The 18474-nt window shown below is 34.0% G+C and overlaps 10 protein-coding genes across 10 annotated transcripts; 5 read left to right on the top strand and 5 right to left on the bottom strand. All coding sequences in view use genetic code 12, as the record gives it.

Annotated features, from left to right (window-relative positions):
• Nucleotides 1–115: 115 nt before the first annotated feature.
• Nucleotides 116–736, bottom strand: ATP5 (F1F0 ATP synthase subunit 5; the record flags this gene model as incomplete). The annotated part of the gene is made up of 1 exon (XM_049407399.1): nt 116–736. One exon carries the CDS (start codon nt 734–736, stop codon nt 116–118), a length of 621 nt encoding a protein of 206 aa, XP_049263176.1.
• A 391-nt stretch (nt 737–1127) lies between these two features.
• J8A68_003532 (mitochondrial 54S ribosomal protein uL2m) lies at nt 1128–2228 on the top strand (the record flags this gene model as incomplete). Its single annotated transcript, XM_049407398.1, has 1 exon — nt 1128–2228. The coding sequence occupies one exon, from the start codon at nt 1128–1130 to the stop codon at nt 2226–2228; it is 1101 nt and encodes a 366-aa protein (XP_049263175.1).
• Nucleotides 2229–2391: 163 nt separating this feature from the next.
• Nucleotides 2392–3009, bottom strand: J8A68_003531 (uncharacterized protein; the record flags this gene model as incomplete). The annotated part of the gene is made up of 1 exon (XM_049407397.1): nt 2392–3009. The coding sequence occupies one exon, from the start codon at nt 3007–3009 to the stop codon at nt 2392–2394; it is 618 nt and encodes a 205-aa protein (XP_049263174.1).
• Nucleotides 3010–3174: 165 nt separating this feature from the next.
• EST3 (telomerase subunit) lies at nt 3175–4039 on the bottom strand (the record flags this gene model as incomplete). The annotated part of the gene is made up of 2 exons (XM_049407396.1): nt 3175–3754; nt 4014–4039. 2 exons carry the CDS (start codon nt 4037–4039, stop codon nt 3175–3177), a joined length of 606 nt encoding a protein of 201 aa, XP_049263173.1.
• Nucleotides 4040–4935: 896 nt separating this feature from the next.
• Nucleotides 4936–7563, bottom strand: J8A68_003529 (tRNase Z; the record flags this gene model as incomplete). Its single annotated transcript, XM_049407395.1, has 1 exon — nt 4936–7563. One exon carries the CDS (start codon nt 7561–7563, stop codon nt 4936–4938), a length of 2628 nt encoding a protein of 875 aa, XP_049263172.1.
• A 1433-nt stretch (nt 7564–8996) lies between these two features.
• Nucleotides 8997–11945, top strand: J8A68_003528 (uncharacterized protein; the record flags this gene model as incomplete). The annotated part of the gene is made up of 1 exon (XM_049407394.1): nt 8997–11945. The coding sequence occupies one exon, from the start codon at nt 8997–8999 to the stop codon at nt 11943–11945; it is 2949 nt and encodes a 982-aa protein (XP_049263171.1).
• An 84-nt stretch (nt 11946–12029) lies between these two features.
• J8A68_003527 (Mn(2+) transporter) lies at nt 12030–12878 on the bottom strand (the record flags this gene model as incomplete). The annotated part of the gene is made up of 1 exon (XM_049407393.1): nt 12030–12878. One exon carries the CDS (start codon nt 12876–12878, stop codon nt 12030–12032), a length of 849 nt encoding a protein of 282 aa, XP_049263170.1.
• Nucleotides 12879–13098: 220 nt separating this feature from the next.
• Nucleotides 13099–15042, top strand: J8A68_003526 (DNA-binding SCF ubiquitin ligase subunit; the record flags this gene model as incomplete). The annotated part of the gene is made up of 1 exon (XM_049407392.1): nt 13099–15042. The coding sequence occupies one exon, from the start codon at nt 13099–13101 to the stop codon at nt 15040–15042; it is 1944 nt and encodes a 647-aa protein (XP_049263169.1).
• Nucleotides 15043–15481: 439 nt separating this feature from the next.
• On the top strand, nt 15482–16162 carry BUD21 (Bud21p; the record flags this gene model as incomplete). The annotated part of the gene is made up of 1 exon (XM_049407391.1): nt 15482–16162. The coding sequence occupies one exon, from the start codon at nt 15482–15484 to the stop codon at nt 16160–16162; it is 681 nt and encodes a 226-aa protein (XP_049263168.1).
• Nucleotides 16163–17612: 1450 nt separating this feature from the next.
• On the top strand, nt 17613–18474 carry J8A68_003524 (uncharacterized protein; the record flags this gene model as incomplete). The annotated part of the gene is made up of 1 exon (XM_049407389.1): nt 17613–18474. A coding segment is annotated over one exon (862 nt), but the record flags the coding sequence as incomplete, so codon positions are not given.

Below are 18474 nucleotides of genomic sequence, written 5' to 3'. Positions count from 1 at the left end.
AATACAACTCTTGTCTCTCTCACTTCAAATACTTCGTTATACTTCTTCTCAAATCAAGATGGGAAATGAATAAATGATTTCTTGTTCTTTTCTTTCTTTCAAAATGCAATCATGCTTATAAACTTTCTTGTAAGGTTTGGTTTAATCTGGAAACTTTGCTAGCAATAGATAAATCAACAGTCTTGTCACCAACTTCAACAATCAAACCACCCAAGATTTCTGGGTTAACTGGGTTAGTTACATTTAAGGTCTTACCTGCACCAACAAAGGAAGATTTACCAATTGAAGCTTGTAATTTATTCAAGATTTTAGAATCTAATGGTTTGGCAGAAGTGATCTTGGCTACAACAACACCATTGTGAGCATCGTTTAATAAAGCAAACTTTTCATAAATTGAGCCAAAGTTAGCTAATCTATTGTTTTCAGCTAAAACAGCTAAGAAATTGGTAATAGTCTTATCTAATTTCAATTTTTCAGCAATTCCTTCAGCGATAGCAACTCTATCATTCTTAGTTAAAGCTGGGTTAGATAAAACAGTGGCTAACCTGGAATCATCCTTAATAGCTTGAGCAATCTTACCTAAAGCTTTGTAGGAAGCATCCATTGAAGATTGTTGTACAGTGGCAGAATATAAGGCATTGGCATAAGTACCATCAAGACCGAATAATTGAATTGGTGGTTTGGCGGACTTAGCTGCAGAAGCCATGGAACGGGTGAAAACACGAGAAGCCATCATCTTTTCTGTTTATAAGTTATGGTTTGAATGGGAACTAAATGGAATTATCAATTGAAAGCGTTGATATTTAATTGAAAAACTTTTTGTTGAAAGTAAGTAAAACCCTTAACTATGGTCGTGTATAATTGATCATTAAATGATTTGCTACACTATGGAAACTTGGTATTGCCGATTTCGTTCTCATTTTTCAATCTTTTTTCTGGTGATTTTCAATTGGTCAAACTAATATTTATTAATACTGTAAATTACACTGAATGCTTAAGTATATTTCATACCCGTAATTGTATCAATTTACACTACCTTTGGAAAATTATATCAAAATTTTTCAATCGCCAAATCAAGAATCTCAAAGACTACAAAGAACCCATCTTGATAGCAGCTAAACACAATTATGATGATAAGTTGGGTTAATAGATGCTTGGTTGGTAAAACCAAGTTACCTTCCAACAACGCTGCATTGATCACCAATGGATTATTACGTTTTAATTCAACTAGTGCACCAAAGCATGATAGTGAAGATACTGAATTAGAAATTGCTCATATTAAATATATGAAACAAAGAGAATTAGCTAGAGTTCAAATCAAAATGAAAACTCTTGCCAGAGGTCACGCATTTCCTGGTTCTACCCATTATGCCAAACCAATACATGACCATTTATTTAAGGGACGTCCAATTAAACAATTAACCGCAGTAAAAATCAGAAATAGTGGTAGAAATAATACTGGTAAAATTACCGTTCGTGGTAGAGGTGGAGGTCATAAACGAAGAGCAAGAATTGTGGATTCATTCCGTTTGAAAGCGGGTAAACAAGAAGTCATGAGAATTGAATATGATCCAACTAGATCTGGTCATATTGCATTGCTTAAACACCTAGAAACAGGAAATTTATCATATATTTTGGCAGCTCAAGGATTAAGACAAGGAGATATTGTCGAATCTTTCCGAGCAGGTATTCCTAAAGATTTCATTGAAGAAATGAATGAACATAATAATGGTGAAATTGATGATGCCTTATTATCTGCAAGAATTTTACAAAGAGGTAATTGTTTACCACTTTCAATGTTACCAGTTGGATCCATTGTTCATAATGTTGGATTACATGTTGGTGGAAGAGGTCAATTGATGAGAGCTGCAGGTACATTTGCCAAGGTTCTTTCTAAAAATGAAACAACTCAAAAATGTGTTTTGAAATTAAATTCTGGAGAACATCGTTATGTTGACTCAAGATGTTGTGCTACTTTGGGTATAGTGTCAAACAAAGAACATCAATTAAGTATGATGGGTAAAGCTGGTAGAGCGAGATATAGAGGTATTAGACCAATAACTAGAGGGGTGGCTATGAATGCTGTTGATCATCCTCATGGTGGTGGTAGAGGTAAATCTAAATCTAATAAACAAACTCAATCTATGTGGGGTCTTTTGAAATTCAAGAAGACTAGAACTCATAAACATGTTAATAAGATGAAGGTAAAAGATAGAAGAGAAAAATAGAGGTGTAAAGTAGTACTCTTTCTAATCCCTTGTATATATATATTAATTAATACATTACATATTACCTGTAATTCTGAAACACAAAATTTAATCCAAGCTTTGACACAATAAATCTATAAATCTATAGCAAATAAGAATAAAGACACATTAGCCGCTGCATGTATCAACGACAGAAGGATGGTAAACTTGCTGGTTGGAAAGTTTCCATCAATTGACAGATTAAAGTTCTGGCTATAATAGTCAAAACTGCCAAATTCCCAGTATAATAAAGACCAAGAATACCAAACACCAATAAGAAAGTAAGAAAACTGGCCAAAGTGAAAGTATACGTATTAGGATATTGACGTCTTATTCTTCCAAAGATCCATCTTCGTAAGAAATCTCCAACGTTTGAACCAACTGCAGAAGTTTCAGCAGGAGATGTTCCAACATGATATACTGGAATCAATGGCAGTCTTTCTGCATGTTGACGTTGTTGTTGTCGAGAACCAAACAATCTTCTAAAACATCCGAAAGGGCCATTGTAAGTTGATATAACAGCATCTCTCAGATATGGGGGAATAGTAGCAACTGCAGTATGATGACTGCCATCATGAGGTGAATGACCCTCTGAATAGTACATGGCATTGACTGCCAATTCATCTAATTGACGGGAAAGATCTTCTCTCTCACCAATACCACCTGAATGATGACTAGCTGCATGACTATGAATCGAGCGACGATCGATTGATTCTGAATCTTCTTCAGTCATCTGATTTCTACTCCTTTGTTTAAATAACATCTCTTTGTAAGAAGTGGATGGGTTTGGTTGAAGAAAGTAAAAATGGGTTGCAAAAAAAAAAAGCTGCCAAAAAAAGCTGCCAAAAAAAACAAAACTTGAAAACCATGACCCCGTAATTCCCCTAAAAATAATCACAGCAGTAACTCCCTATCAATGCCAACTATTTTATCCAGCAATTGCGCTTTCCATCAAATCATCAAATTGAAGATTAACGTCACTCTTACAAAGTTCTTCATATCTCAAATCATCATAAACAAAAGTAATCTTATTTTCAACATCAGAAGTAAACAGAATTGGATCTCGTTGATATAATTCAAATTCAAGAACTTCAAGTATAGCAATGGATAAGTTCCTAGATTCTTTAAATCCGTAATCTCTTTCCAAATCATTCGTATTAATAAATCGTAAATTAGCTCTTTTGATATCAATTAAATTATTGATAGTATGATATGTTATTCTCTGACAATACTTATTCTCAAAATCTACAACAGTAGGTATAAATGGGAAATATGCTAAGATACGATGGGTGGAATCTGCTAGTATGACAGTCACATCATTTTTATTGGTTACTCTAAGAAATTTACATATTCTTAAGATTGGTGATACTTTAAGTAACGTTGGTTCAAAATTTTTCTTGATAATCGTATTTGAATATGGTGTTGATTTTATTGAATGAATTACTTCATTTGCTAACCAGTTATGTTGTAGTATCAAAGGGAAGGTTTCCAATTCTATCATAGTCTGTCTGGGTTAGAATATGATGGGGTGTAACCAACTCATGGCTCTCTTCTTTTTTTTTTCCAACCCCACCAAACATGACGCGTATTTTCTAATGTGGCGTCGAAACTTCCTTAGATTGGTAGCCACCTGTCGTTTCGCGCTACCTACTTATTCTTCTTTAGATAGTCATTTGGCAAGATCTTGGGAGCTATCATTAGCGTTGTGAATCGTTCTTCCATCCCCTTTGCATTGGATTGATCAGCAAGTTGGCGTAATCTGCATACTCAAAAAATAACAGATGTCTATCCATTTGAAGAATCCAGTCCCCTGCAGTTTAATTCATCAGCACTGGGTACCGTGTCTCTCATTTGAAAGCAGAAATTCCATGTTTATTACTTCCTCCCGACTTGTGGGAACAGTTGGTGATATTCACACTAGACCATTTTCTCAAAGTCAAGAGTTCCCTTTCTGTTAATTTTTTAGTTAGACACGATTTTCGTACTATTGATGAAATTCACTGTAGAACTTGTCTCGGTGTATAGTCATTTGAGATTTCGAAATTGTCAATGACGATTCGCTATCACCTGCCTTGTGTGGAATAAAAGCGATAATGATCAGATATGTTGGACCAATGCAAGAAACTAATTTCTGTCATATCACACCGACGTGCATCGTATTGCAGACGTTTTTTTGGACTTGAATAAATAATAAATGTCCGTGGTGAACAATGTTGCAACTCACATTACAGCTGGTAGTCCGGTTTTTTCCTAGTGAGATGGCTGCAAAAAATTCAAACCATATAAGCGTGTGGGGTATTTTCAATATTCGTATAGATTCACAGGTTCAGTAGATCTTGGAAGAATAGGTAGAAACTCTGTGCACATGCAGTTAACATGATCTACATCCTTCTATACATATTAAATAATAAAGCACGTAATTATTATGTAGAGTAATTTATGTAGATACGAAAGCACGAATGTAATCTTACGGTTTTATTTATACAGTTTGCCCACCCTTTACTACTACACAATTAATAACAAATCATCGAAATTTTGATCACAACTTTCAAGATGAGTTTAGTAATGACTTATTCTATCAAACTTTATATAGTGTTTCTATTTACATAAAATCTTTAGTTTATATTACAAGAATTCTTTTACTTTTTTTTACATAACAGGCATTTGTTAAACTACCAACATAATTCTATCAGTACCATTGATCGGTGATTTTTTGTCTTTTTGCTGGTGCATCTTTTGGAGGTACACCTTCTTCTTCAAAATTTTCATCAACTTCTCTTTCAAACATACTTGGCGTGAATATTTCATCAAAAATATCCCAATATTTCTCTTGTAATTTTATATCACTGTATCTGACAGACATCAAATCATAAGCAAAATATATCTCTAAATTATCGTATGTTTTTGAATATTTCAATGGGTTCGATTTAATATCAAAATCAAAGATCTCTGACCTTCTTCTCATGTTTTTCATATAGTGCTCAACATGCTCAGCAGCCTCCTTCATCCTAGTTCTTTTGATGCAATTATTAGTGTTTGCGAATCTTGAGCTGAAATGTGTAAGAATTATTTTGGGACAATTCATACAAAGCGCAACGTGTATGGCTTCAATCATTGTTGAGTGCTTCTTTTCATATGCGTCCTTAGCTAAAGAGTTCGCAAAGGTTGCTTCATGAATTAATAAATCGGTTCCATATCCTATATATGCAAAATATGGGTTTGGAGCCGTATCACCAGAATATGATACAATAAAGTTCTCGTCCTTGCTAAGTTTATACTTCATTACTGAACTATAAGAAAATGCACAATGATGAGCTCTGGCGAGTTCAACTCTCTTCAACCCAATATATTCGTACATTTTGTAAATTTCACTAGTATCAACATTAACTGGAACACGAAAAGCATCATGTTTCTCACCCAGATCAAATATTCTTTCAAACTGTTTCAAGCTAATTGGTCTCACTGGACCGGTCGCACGCAGAGGAGGTACGAACGCTTCTGCACTGAAGACACGAAGCTTGTCCTTATTATAAAACTTATGGTAGTTCTCTTCCAATGAATACCAATCTTCCAAGAACATAATATAGTCATCTGGTACAATCAAATGCAATCTGGCATCGTCATCATCGTGATTCACTTCAAACCATTCATTGATTACGGAAACAATACCTAAATGATGATCCGCATGTAAATGACTCAAGAAAATCAAAGACAACTCTTTCAATAACTCTTGAGATCCATTAGGACCTACCATTCTCTTAAGATTTCCAAGGGTGGCTTCACCACCATCTAATAAAACACTTCTAAAAGTTATATCAGAATCTTTGGTCTTCCGGAATGGAATTCTTACTAAGTTTCCAGTAACGTTTCTACTCGCAGTAGGTAAAGATGAACCAGTACCCAAGGTAATAACTTGAACTTGGTCTTTGAGCGAAGAACTGCTCTTGCTTGACAGGAAGTCTATTTTCTTATTTGCCAACTCTGAAAATGATTTAATAGGGACATCTAACGGTTCAAGTGAAGGAATAACCTTCTCTTTATAAATCTGTTCGCTGTCACCATCAAAAATGGCCGAGGTATCTGGTTGAATTCCATCATAGGTTATACAATATGTTTGGAGGGCGTGAAGCCTAGTTATTCTATCATTTGGATTTAAAGGCACGTATGGCTCCAGGTTTATTACATTGAAATTTTCATTCATTAATGATTTCAAAGTTAAAATATTACACGATGAACGGATGTTTAATATTGTATTGTTAGTCATTGAAGGATGACTAATGACATGTTGGGTATCTTGAGGAAATTGACACAAGAAGTCTTTTGTATATTTTTCCAAATTGAAATCAACATCAGCTCCCAAGAAATGATAAACCAATCCAATATCTTCATCTCCTTTCTTTTCATCTTTGATAAACCATTCTTTACATTTAATCGTATTGCCATAATAAAAATTATTTGGAATATCCACAACCAATACTTTCGACAATTTTCTGCTTTCGCCCATGACTTGATGAGGATGGACCTCTTCCCCGGCTTCATTCAATACAACCAGACCCAACTGTAACTGTCTAAACAAAGGACCCGGCTTCACCCCAAGAGCAATGGCCTCCTTAGGATTGAACTTACCGGGAGCAGGCAAAATTCGTATCAAATAAGAGTATGATTCTTGTGATTGATATACGTGAGGAGCTGGCGGCAAATCAACATACGTATGAAGGCTAGGATCTATCTTGGTGTAAGATTCTGGATCTTTGCTATTCACAATACTGGTATCCATCGGGAACATACATGATATAAGTTTATCTAATGCACTATTGTGGATTTTCTGCCTATCTCTGCGAGTAGTATGGGTAGGTTTATCCCTAGGAATTTTAATACTGAAAATATTTACTTCTTCGCCATCGTGTATTAGATCAGATTCTGGATCAGTAATGTTGATTTTAACTCCTTTTCTAAATACGAAATGTCTCCAAGTTGCAATAATATATTGAATTAAGTTTCTATTACCAAATACATTCACATCTTTAGAACTTCCATCGGATATAGTCAAGAAAAGTCCAGCAAGACCACCAATATCTGTCCATGAATTAATTGTTCCTGAAAGAAAAATACCTTTAAGATTATTATAACGCAATTTGAAGGTGTTCAAAATTCGTTGGGAACCTTCTGGAACTTTCCCAAAAAGATATCGGCCCTTGTGGGTACTTAAGCTAATTAAAGGTCTAGCAGTTTCATCAGTTAAATGAAGCAAAGTAGTCATACAAAACGGCGCGGGTAGGTTTATTTGACCTTGTTTAATTGCCGGAGCTTGTTCCATTTCCGGATTTACTCTAGGTGCTGATGAAGTATGCCTTTTTTGAACGGCTATTTTTTTAATAGTCTTGGAGGATAAATGGAATCTCCTTATATTTTTATTAAATGAAATCACCTCGGAAACCACGTAGATAGCACTTAGCTCTCAAACTTCGATATTTATTATTGAAGATATCGAACTTTTAATCCTTTGATCACCACAGATAGTTACAGGTAATTGATTAACTAGGTGAGTCTTAAAAAAAAATTATCGGCGATGGTCAATGTCGCAGTTTATGTCGTCGAGAAAGGGCCCGACATTTACCAGGTACTGGAGAAAATTGATATCCTAACCACTTTTTAAATAGGAAGGTCATTCTTCTGGGAAAACCTACACGTTGTACATCAAAACATATATAGTAATAGGAGTAACAGGGACAGAGTACATGTACCAAAACCATACAACAGTGAAACATGATACTTTCTCCTTATGTTTGAGTTCTTGATAATGAAAAATATACAACCGAAGAATCTTGCTGACCCTGTTTTGTTACTTTAAAGGTTAGAAAGACTACCTTCAAAAGTCAAACAAGTTGATTACGGCACCAACAGACACTAACTTCAGAAGTTTGCTAGTCACAGGGGGGGGTGGGGGGATGGCCTATTTATCGTGCAACACAATGCGGGATTCACCATGCATTATTGATGTACTGAGAATGCTTTTGTCAGCAAATCTGGGTTTCATCTTGCCCAACTTAGATGGTTGTTTTGGGAGAAGATCCATCTTTTTGTTTTCAACCCAGTTGTTTGGAGTGAGATTGCATCTGATCTCCTGTAAGCTCTGTTGCTAGGCAGTATGCGTTCGCAGTCATCCATTAGTTATGATTTTAATGTATCAACAACCATTGTTATTCCTGTAAGCAATGAAATTGGAATAAACTCTCTAGTACTTTTTTGTTCTATAAGATCATTAAATGTTCTAGATGACTACATAGTTACTATTGTATGTATCAGGTTGACCTATGTATTGACATAATCTCTGTTTATTCGCTTGTAGTGCACTGTTGCTATATTTGGCAACATCTAAATCACATGGAAATCAACTGTGGTTTGTTTTTTGCAACCAATTTTTGTTAGAGGCAGTAAAGAGAGAGAGAGTGGGAACTTTGTTTTTGGGTACAATAGTACACGACCCTTCCGTCTATTGTTAATTTGTTACTACTTAGCCTCCATACAATGCAACCTTATAAATAACCCCACCATATTAAAAATTTATCATATGCAAATGGAATTTATAATTAAACCTTTAAAGACAATAAAACAGATAAATAGATAGACTATGTACATTTATATATATACAGAAAGAAAACATCTTTAATTATATAATTATTATCAAAACTAATATTTCAAAGACAAAATAACTCAGCAAATAATCTATTTTAAGATAATCATTCAACGATGTCAGATAGTTTAGCCCTTATTCCATTACAACCAAGACCACTTCAACTTAATGAAATTGTACCTGCCTTATTTGAACAATATCATGAGATAAAACCACAAGTAAAACAACCAAATGGTAATTATAATTGGATTAAATCATTTCCAATTATAAATAGATTCTTTGGGGGTCGTAATGAGAAAAGTTTACTTATTAGACATTTATTAGAACAACAAGAATTGGCTACAAGTTATCAAACTTGGTTAGAGATTTCATTAAAATTAGATGAATTAATGGGAAATAATACTTGGAAATCAGATCCTAGATCAGAATTATATGATTTTGAGTTAGTTTATAATAATTTACAAGAAATGAGAAAGGCAAGATTATCAGGTGATTATAAATTATTATTATATTTGGTTAGAACAAAATGGGTTAGAAATCTTGGTAATATGGGTGATAGTCATTTATATAGACATTCATATGTTGGCACTAAGAAATTAATTGAAGAATATATTCAAGAATGTAAAGTAAGTTTAGATTATTTACTTAACAATAAAGAAGTTGATTTAGATGATAGATACCTTTTAGGAATGTTGATTCAAACTAGAAAAAATATTGGTAGAACTGCCTTGGTTTTATCTGGTGGTAGTACATTTGGTGTTTTTCATATTGGTGTATTAGCAACATTATTTGAAAATAATGTTCTTCCTCGTATTATTAGTGGTTCATCAGCAGGTTCAATTATGGCTAGTATTTTATGTTCTTATTCTCATGAAGCAACTTTAGAAATCTTGGCCAATTTTCCTAGAGATAAATGGGATATTTTTGAAGTTGAAGATAAAGAAGATATTGCAAATTTACCTACATTTAAACAATTGTTACATTATTTGGGTCATTTCATTAAATATGGTACTTTATTTGATATTGTGGGTTTACAAAGAACTATGGCCAATTATTTGGGTGATTTAACCTTTAGAGAAGCTTATAATAGAACTGGTAAGATTTTGAATATTAGTGTTTCACCAGGTACTATCCATGAACAAAGTAAATTATTAAATTATTTAACTGCACCTAATTGTTTAATTTGGTCAGCTGTATGTGCAAGTTGTTCATTACCTGGTATTTTTCCTTCTTGTATTGTATATGAGAAGAATCCCAAGACTAATGAAATTCATGAATGGAATAATGATGTATCAACCAAATATACCGATGGGTCAGTGGAAAATGATTTACCAATAGCTAGACTTTCAGAAATGTTTAATGTTGATCATATTGTTGCCGTACAGGTAAATCCCCACGTTGTTTCAGTTATGAGAATCTCAGTTAATAATATAGGAGGAGATGTTGAAGGAGAATTTCATCATAAGTTAAAACATGGATTAACTAACGTTTATGATTTTGTATCTTCAGAAATTGTTCATTATTTGCAAATGTTAGGTGAATTGGATGTTGGTAAAGAATTAATGAGTAAAGTAATCGCGGTATTATCACAAAGTTATAGTGGGGATATTACTATTATGCACAAATATAAAATGTTAGATTTATTAAACTTATTCAAAAACCCAAATGAAGAATTTTTATTAGATTTCTTCTGTCGTGGTGCTAAAGCTGCTTGGCCAAAAGTTTCAATTATTCATAATAATTGTGGGGTTGAATTTGCTTTAGATAAAGCGATTTCATTATTACGTGGGAGAATCATCACTTCAACAAATAATAGAATCAGTTATAGCATTCATAGTGAAGTTCACAAGAGTTTACTGATGCATAAAGGATTACCCAAATCTGTTTCATTTCATAAAAGAATCCCACCTGGAATCAAAAGACATAATTCAGCTTCTGGAAGCATTGGCTCTAAACGGAATATCTCGGCAATTCTTAGGACAAAAGGTTATCCAATTAGCAGTAAAGGACAATTGAATATATCAGTATCTTCCGAAGGAACAGGTACAAGTTCTCCAAAGAGAAAGATGATTTCAAGCTCTTCATATCTGCAATTATCCAACAAAATTCATGATGATGCATCCACTTTAGTCAATGATGAGAATGATTCGGACGAGAATCATCAACAACCACTGAGACAACAGCTATTAACCAAAGCTCAAAAAGATGCCACCGAAGCTAGACTTAAAGTCCGTAAAGCGAAAAGTTCAGGAAATTTCAGATTTAATATTGATCTGTATTTAAATAGTCAACAAGAAAAGAATACCGCTGCATTCAAGAAATTCAAAAATGATCGGGTTCCATTAGATGCCAAGTCGAATCCTTATCTCGATGACGAATCGTCCATGTATTCAGTAAAGAACGTCGCGGGATTGCCAGCAATGCACGTTAGAGGAAATAGTACGAGTAGTCTCAGAAGTGGAGATCTAGCCACAGTGGAAATCTTGGAACCAGAATCTTCAGCATTCAAAGAAAAAGCTAATTTGCCAAGTAGATCAAGATCCAATTCTCATCAGAATTCATATATTGGTTTGAATAGATTGAAAAATGAACGGTCTTCATCTAATTTGCGTCAATATAGTGACTCAACAACTGCGGGTGTCGTTGGAGATGATGATACATATAGTTTAAACTGGGCGGCTTTAGAGAAGAGTATGGCTGACAAATTAGGTGAATTACATATCGATGGCCATGATGAGGACTTGTTTGAAATCCCAAATGTTACTTGGCAACAGGATGATGTGGATGAGCAAGATTTGGCTGATGCTTTGGATGACGAGAATTTTGAAAATGCGGTTACAGAAGAAGAAGAGGATGAGGAAGAAGAGAGTAGTAGTTTGAATGCTGATGAAGATAATCATCATCAACCAAGAGAGTATGTGGGAAAAGTAGAAGAGGATGAAGGATATCATAATGATGATGATACTTTGGAAGAAGAAATCGCCCCACATGCTGATTTAGGACACTCTGATCTGATTGAATCTGAAGAACCTGTCAATCAATACTATGGATCAGTTTTTAGCTAGAGTCTTTGTTACGATTTTTTTTTTAGAAGTATATAAATAATATGTTGAATTGTAATTATAAATACAAATAAATATAGATCAGTATTATTCGTGAAATGTGATACTTAGTATCAATGGAATTACAATTCCCAATAATGAAAGCCCCAACTCACTTAAATTCATGCTTGGATGTGAATGCGGCGCGGAAGGTTGCGATATATATGTCCCATCACTCTCTACACTAACCGGTAAATTCTCAGCCTTATGATTGTCAAACATTTCTCCTATAACATGATTGACAACATAAAGAAATGTTCCACCTGAAAACAACAATAATATCCCAATGATGAATTCATTATCTTTATGAATTATTGCCACGATTGCAAATGTAACCAATGAGGCAATTGGTGTCAGCATGGCGAATACGAAGATATGCCAGTATAATAAATCATCATTAATACCTTCATGAATCAATATTGAGACTAAACTAAATGCAGTTGGTAATTTATGAACTATTATTGCTAAAAAGATTAATAATTTAAACATTTGTTCATTTTTCAGAAATGATGATCCTAAAGAAATCCCATCTACCAATCCATGTACTACTAAACCAATAGTTATCGAAGACCCTGTAATTGATTTTATGATATTGGTATTGGTTCCATTGCCATATTCAAGAAAGCTATAATCCCCACCAATATATGAAATCACCGGTGAATTTTCTAATACAAACATCAATACAAATCCAATTAAAATTGGCAATCCGATATATTTCGATACTTCCTCCTTCTTATCTAATGATCCTGACAACATTTCAACACCCTCCGGTAATATAATTACAATCGAAGTTCCAATTAAGATCCCCATACTAAACAATGACATATTGTTTAATTGTAGTTTTGATAAGTTCAATTTCAAAGGTATCAAACCTACCCCAAAGGTTGATGCTCCCATTACAATTGATACTAGTAGTATCTCAATCGCACGTATAAACAATGACATCACTCTTAGTTTGTAGGGAAACTCTATAAAACGCGTCTTCCCTGGAATCTAATTATAGATCTTAGATTGCGGTGTCCGCAGAGATACAGCCAAAAATTAATAAACAACTCATTTTTCTTTTCAAGGGGGGACCATTGTATTACGGCCACCTAAAATCCAAACTTATTATGTCATGTCTGATTCTCAGTTAATAGAAGATAAGACCCAACTAGCTATTATCTATTTCAAATCACAAGATTATGTTAAAGCATTAGGAATTTATAATCAATTAATTTCTCAACTATCTTCACGCCCACAATCCCAGATCAAACTCATACGAAAACAACATGGATTGGCTGAGAAACCTATCATGGGGCCTATAATTCATCCCAAGATATGTCCATTATATGATCAACGTGCTGCTACTTTCGAAAAATTAGGACAGGTGGCGAATGCGCTTTTGGATGCTAAGAAATTGATGGAACTTGATCCATTGGGTTGTAAAGGATACTTAAGAAGAGGGAAATTGTTATATAATATGGGGAAAACAGTAGAGGCATATAAATGTTATCAAACTGGGGTATATATAATTGAGAAAGCGATCACCGAGTTTCAGATTAGTGTTCCTGAGAAATTATTTATGAATTTGAAATCACAATATCGGAAATTGAACTCAGAGTTGAAAACAAAGAGAAGGGCGGAACTGGAAGAGAAGCAACGACAGATAAAGAAACCAAAGAGAGTGTTAGATCCGTTTCATTATCTACCACAGGAAATTATTGGGTTGATATTCAAAGATTTGGAACTAAAGTCAATCTTGCAATGTCATTTAGTTTGTAAGACATGGTATTTCGCGTTGATTTCATTGCAGGAGTTGTATAATTCAAGAATTAATTTGAAGCAAGGTATAACATTGAATGAATTCACGAATGCCTCACGATTATTGAAGAAAATAAACCTGAAGAGGTTTTCCATCAAATTCAATTCAATCCATTCACCGTCATTGAATAAGATTCTTGAAACGTTGATTGTTCAACCAATCTCGATTGAAAGATTAGAATTACTTGACAGGAATATGACAATCTCATTACTTTTAGATCAATTAATCAAACTGAGTTGGAAATTGAGGAACTTTCAGAATCTACAAACTCTCAAACTAACAATAAATGAAGATTTGTCTTACGGAGGAAGGCTATTATTGAATCAATTTAAATCTTTAAAGGAGCTACAGCTTCTAGTCACGAAGCCGGGCGAAACCAATTATCCTAGAAGAGATAAGATTTTTCAAAAGTTGAAACAACAACTGCCAGATTCATACCAATTACAATGTTTAACACTAGTAAATCATCCTTCCAAAATCTCAACCATTAGAATGTTAGATTTGAATTTCCCAAATTTGACAGATTTGACGATTGTATCGTATGAATTTAATGATAAACTATCTGAATTTGGAGAATTCCTAATTAGATGTACCAAATTAGAAAAGATTTATTTTGAAAACAATTCAAATTTATCATTCTTTACCTTTTTGATTTTATTAAAGAATTTCAATCCAAAGTTTTCATTGAAAGAATTAACATTTCGTGAAGGGGGTAAAGATCATTCTATGATATCTTTGAATGAAGTCAATGAAATTGTTCAGTTTAAACAACTTACAAAATTGGATATTTATAATCATAATCTTTCCCTGCATGGCTTAATTAAACTCTTGAAGATTTGTGGTGCGAAATTGACAAGTTTAAATATTGGAAACGGGAAATATATTTCATTTTCAAAGTATTCACCTCAACTGATTCATATATCAAACATATTCAACTATTGCATAAATCTATCCCAGTTATACCTTAATGAAATGAATATCGATAATGATTCAATTATACAAATTGCTGCCGATTTGAATAAAGTTCAACATGACTTGAACTATCTTGATATAAGTTTTAATGAGAGAATCGATGGAATCAATTTGATTAAATTGTGTAATGGGTTTAAACAAGTTGATACTTTGGTTATTCATGGATTAGAAATTCTGAAGGATACTTTAAATTATTTAATTAAACAAAATTTTGTAGAGAGATTTGTTTTCGGTATTAATAGAAATAGATGGAGAACATTTGGTCTTAATAGTTGGATTCAATAGGCATTATATAATTTATAGAGAACGAATTGAATGTTGCAAATATTAAGAAATTTAATTTGCAGCCATTTCTTCATGTTTGGAGATAAGTGTCCATTTACAGAAATAGTTGACACATTTTACTGGGTTGTTCTATTGTTGACGTAGTGTATTCTTTGTGGTAGCAGAGTGTTGCAAATTGGAAGCTTTCAAACAAATGTGCTTCCAAAACCAATAGAACAAAGGCAACATATAAGTATGTAACCATCGATGGAGAATCGGTTACCGAGTTTAATAGGCTCTAGTGAGTGACATCTTAATTTTTTGTGTGTCTATTGTCTTTCGCACCCAAAAGAAAAAAAATATCCGATGAGCAAAATCTGAAAAAAATTGAGATGATCTCAAATTTTATACGTAATATATCTTCAAATACCACAAACTTTTGAAACTACAAACAGTAATAATGGCAATCACTAGGACTCAAGCGAAGAAAATAAAATTCACCGATGAGGACGATGACGATGTCATCGAAATAACCCAACCTGTTCTTGAACCGGTAGTTGTCATATCATCATCATCAGCTGAAGAGGAAGAAGAATCCGAATCAGACGATGAAGCTCCAGAAGAAGAAAGCACATCAAAAAGTAAACAAGCCATTCTTGATACTGAAAAACAAAAACGTGAACAATTGGTAAAAGAAAAAGCTGCACAACGTGAGAAAAGACGTGAATTGGATTCACGTTACGCCGCTCAACAACAACAACGAAAGGCTGAACAAGAAGAAAAGGAAAGACAACAACAACAGGAACAACAGAAAGATCAAGAAATACCCGACTATTTACCTGATGACATACTTGAAGACATAACTAGTGGAATACTGCAACAAAACCAAGAAGAATCAAACACGGTCAAGAAAGGAAAACATATTCGATTAGATCTTGAAGAAGATAAGAAATTGAAATTAATTACCAAATTAAAAGAAATCAAACAAAGGAAATCCATGGCGATTGAAAAGGCAAAAGGGGTATTTGTTAAAGTTCAACTGAATCAAAATAAAGTTGGAAAAGTTGTTCCTAAAGCTGAAAAGAAAATTGTTGGAAGTAGAGATAAATGGTTGAAACGAAAATCATTGAATAGAAAGTAGACAACGAGGTTTTATAGAAACAGGTTTAAATACATATTACATTGATAATTGTAGTGTCTTCATTTTATGGACCTGCAATGGCCAAGATATGCCATTTATCCTTTATTTTTGCTTCTTTTATAAAGTGGACTCCTTAGAAGCTTCCTTAATCTGACCAGCACATGTTTACTCGGTACATGAGCCCAAGTTCTGTCTTCTAAAAACTCTAGATAATCTGATTTGTTTGATATCACAGCTATTTTCCACTCCTCCTCGACGCTTGTTGCCCTCTCCAGCAGCATCTCTTCGAGACGCAAGGCAATAGTGAACAACAACAACAAACCTTATTTCTATAAACGATGCACTAGAAAGATGGATTTTTCCCTTATACCATAAATCGACGCATATTCCTTACTTATTCCCTCGTCATCTTCTTTGGGTCCGGAGTGGCTTTAGCATACTTTAGTAGATTGACTCCAGAGAGAAAACTGTACGCATGAATTCTGAAATTAAACATGCTGTGGTCTTTAGTTCTGCTGGCTCCTGGGTAAACGCCGTTCTCCTCTAGATTGATTAGTAAGCTGGTTAAAAGCCTGAAGGTAAACGCGGTTTGTATTAATGTTTGTATTAAGTCTGTTGAAATAAACAGTAAGCCAAAGGATTATCTAAAAGGAAGTCGGGTACCACTCTCCAAATAGAATAAAAGTCAACAAACAAATTCAACGAAGAAAACTGGTCAACATAAACTGATATATAGATATAGTAGTGATAATAATGAATACAATCAATATCTAAGATTTACAATATTATTCAAGACATATCATTTAAGATTAATTCTCCTTTGTAATTAATTTCTTAGTGTCTCTTAAAATTGACTGCGCTACCCCATAATGAAAACAAGTCCAAATCTGGCGCTACCAACCCTTCATTTAGAATCTATCAGAACGTGTGTCGCACAATTTTACGACAATAAAAAGAGTTAAACAAGGTAACAATTTAGAGATAGAACTTCAATTGGAAACGCTTCGACCCAAGAACCTTCTCGGTATACCAAGACACACTCACAGCTTTGCAACAGCGAATCTCTCCCTTTGACCCTTAGTTCTTAATAAAAGCAGCTCTCCCAAAGCGACCAATAACACTTTATCTGACTCCAATATCCAAGATTGCTGAAAATAAGACGATAATTCGAAGATGCCTAGTCAAGTAATGCAACACATGGACTAGTACCCTCAATGGGAAATGGATGATATTCAGAGGAAAATAATGTACAATTTGCATTCCAATTGTGTTAAGCTTCAAAGTAAGTAATTTCTGATTGATAACATTTTCTTAGGAAAAATAATGGTTGCAATTTTTACAAGTAAATATAAATTCTCGATTGCGAAAAAACAAAAGAACGTCAATTTCTTTGTACACGTTTCTTCTTCACTTTACAACAAATAGACCAAACATTACAAATATAACAACAATGCCTTTTAAGATCTTTTCAAAGAATTCACAAGAATCTTCTGATTCAAAATTATCATTATTATCCAAGGCGGAATTCAAGAAACTTGAGAAGAACATGAAGACTCTTTATTTCACTGGATTATTCCAGAAAAACCAGGCAACCGCCAGGTTTATTGCCAAGTATCAGAAGGCAAAATTAAACTCCACCTATCCAATCACAATGACTGAGTTCTTGCAGTCTTGTTATAAAGAAACAACCCAAGAAAAAATACCAGAGACAATTCACGACATATTTGTTCAAATCTCAATGAACGAAGACTTAGAGAACTACAATCCAGAACCCGCTGACAATACAACTGAATCATCAACCGGCTTAGAATCATCTTCTGATAATACCGCCACTACTGATCCTACTTCTATGTCTCTCACTACTGTTGCTGTTGAAATTACCACTGCCCCTGTTGTTGCTGCTGTTGCTCCTGTTGTTGTTGCCGCTGCTGAAACTACCACCGCTGCTGTTGCTCCTGTTGTTGCTCCTGTTGTTGGTGCCACTGTTGTTCCTACTCCTATTCCTGCTACTGCCACTACTGCCACCAATACAGTTTTAATTTCATCGGATACAATTTTATTTTCATCGGATGCTGAGAACTCAGAAGAAGAAGAGGAAATCGACTTTCAAGCCATGTATAATACCAAAACTTCATTTAAGTCTAAACTTTTTAACAACTGGTACAAAACCAAAATTCAATCCAAAGCGTTTAGAATCAATAGTGCCAAACGAATCAAGAAATTGTTCACGTTCTTTTCAAAAGAGAATAGTTTAGATCATGCGGACTGTTTTGAATTGTCCACTGAGGAAAACTGTGAACTATTGGGAATTG

This window comes from Hemisphaericaspora subhashii (genome assembly GCF_019202705.1).
Source record: "Hemisphaericaspora subhashii strain CBS 10753 chromosome Unknown scaffold108, whole genome shotgun sequence".
In the NCBI taxonomy this organism is placed as follows: Eukaryota; Fungi; Ascomycota; class Pichiomycetes; order Serinales; family Debaryomycetaceae; genus Hemisphaericaspora; species Hemisphaericaspora subhashii.
Note: the sequence above shows the minus strand (reverse complement) of the source record. Positions and strands in the feature narration are given on the sequence as shown.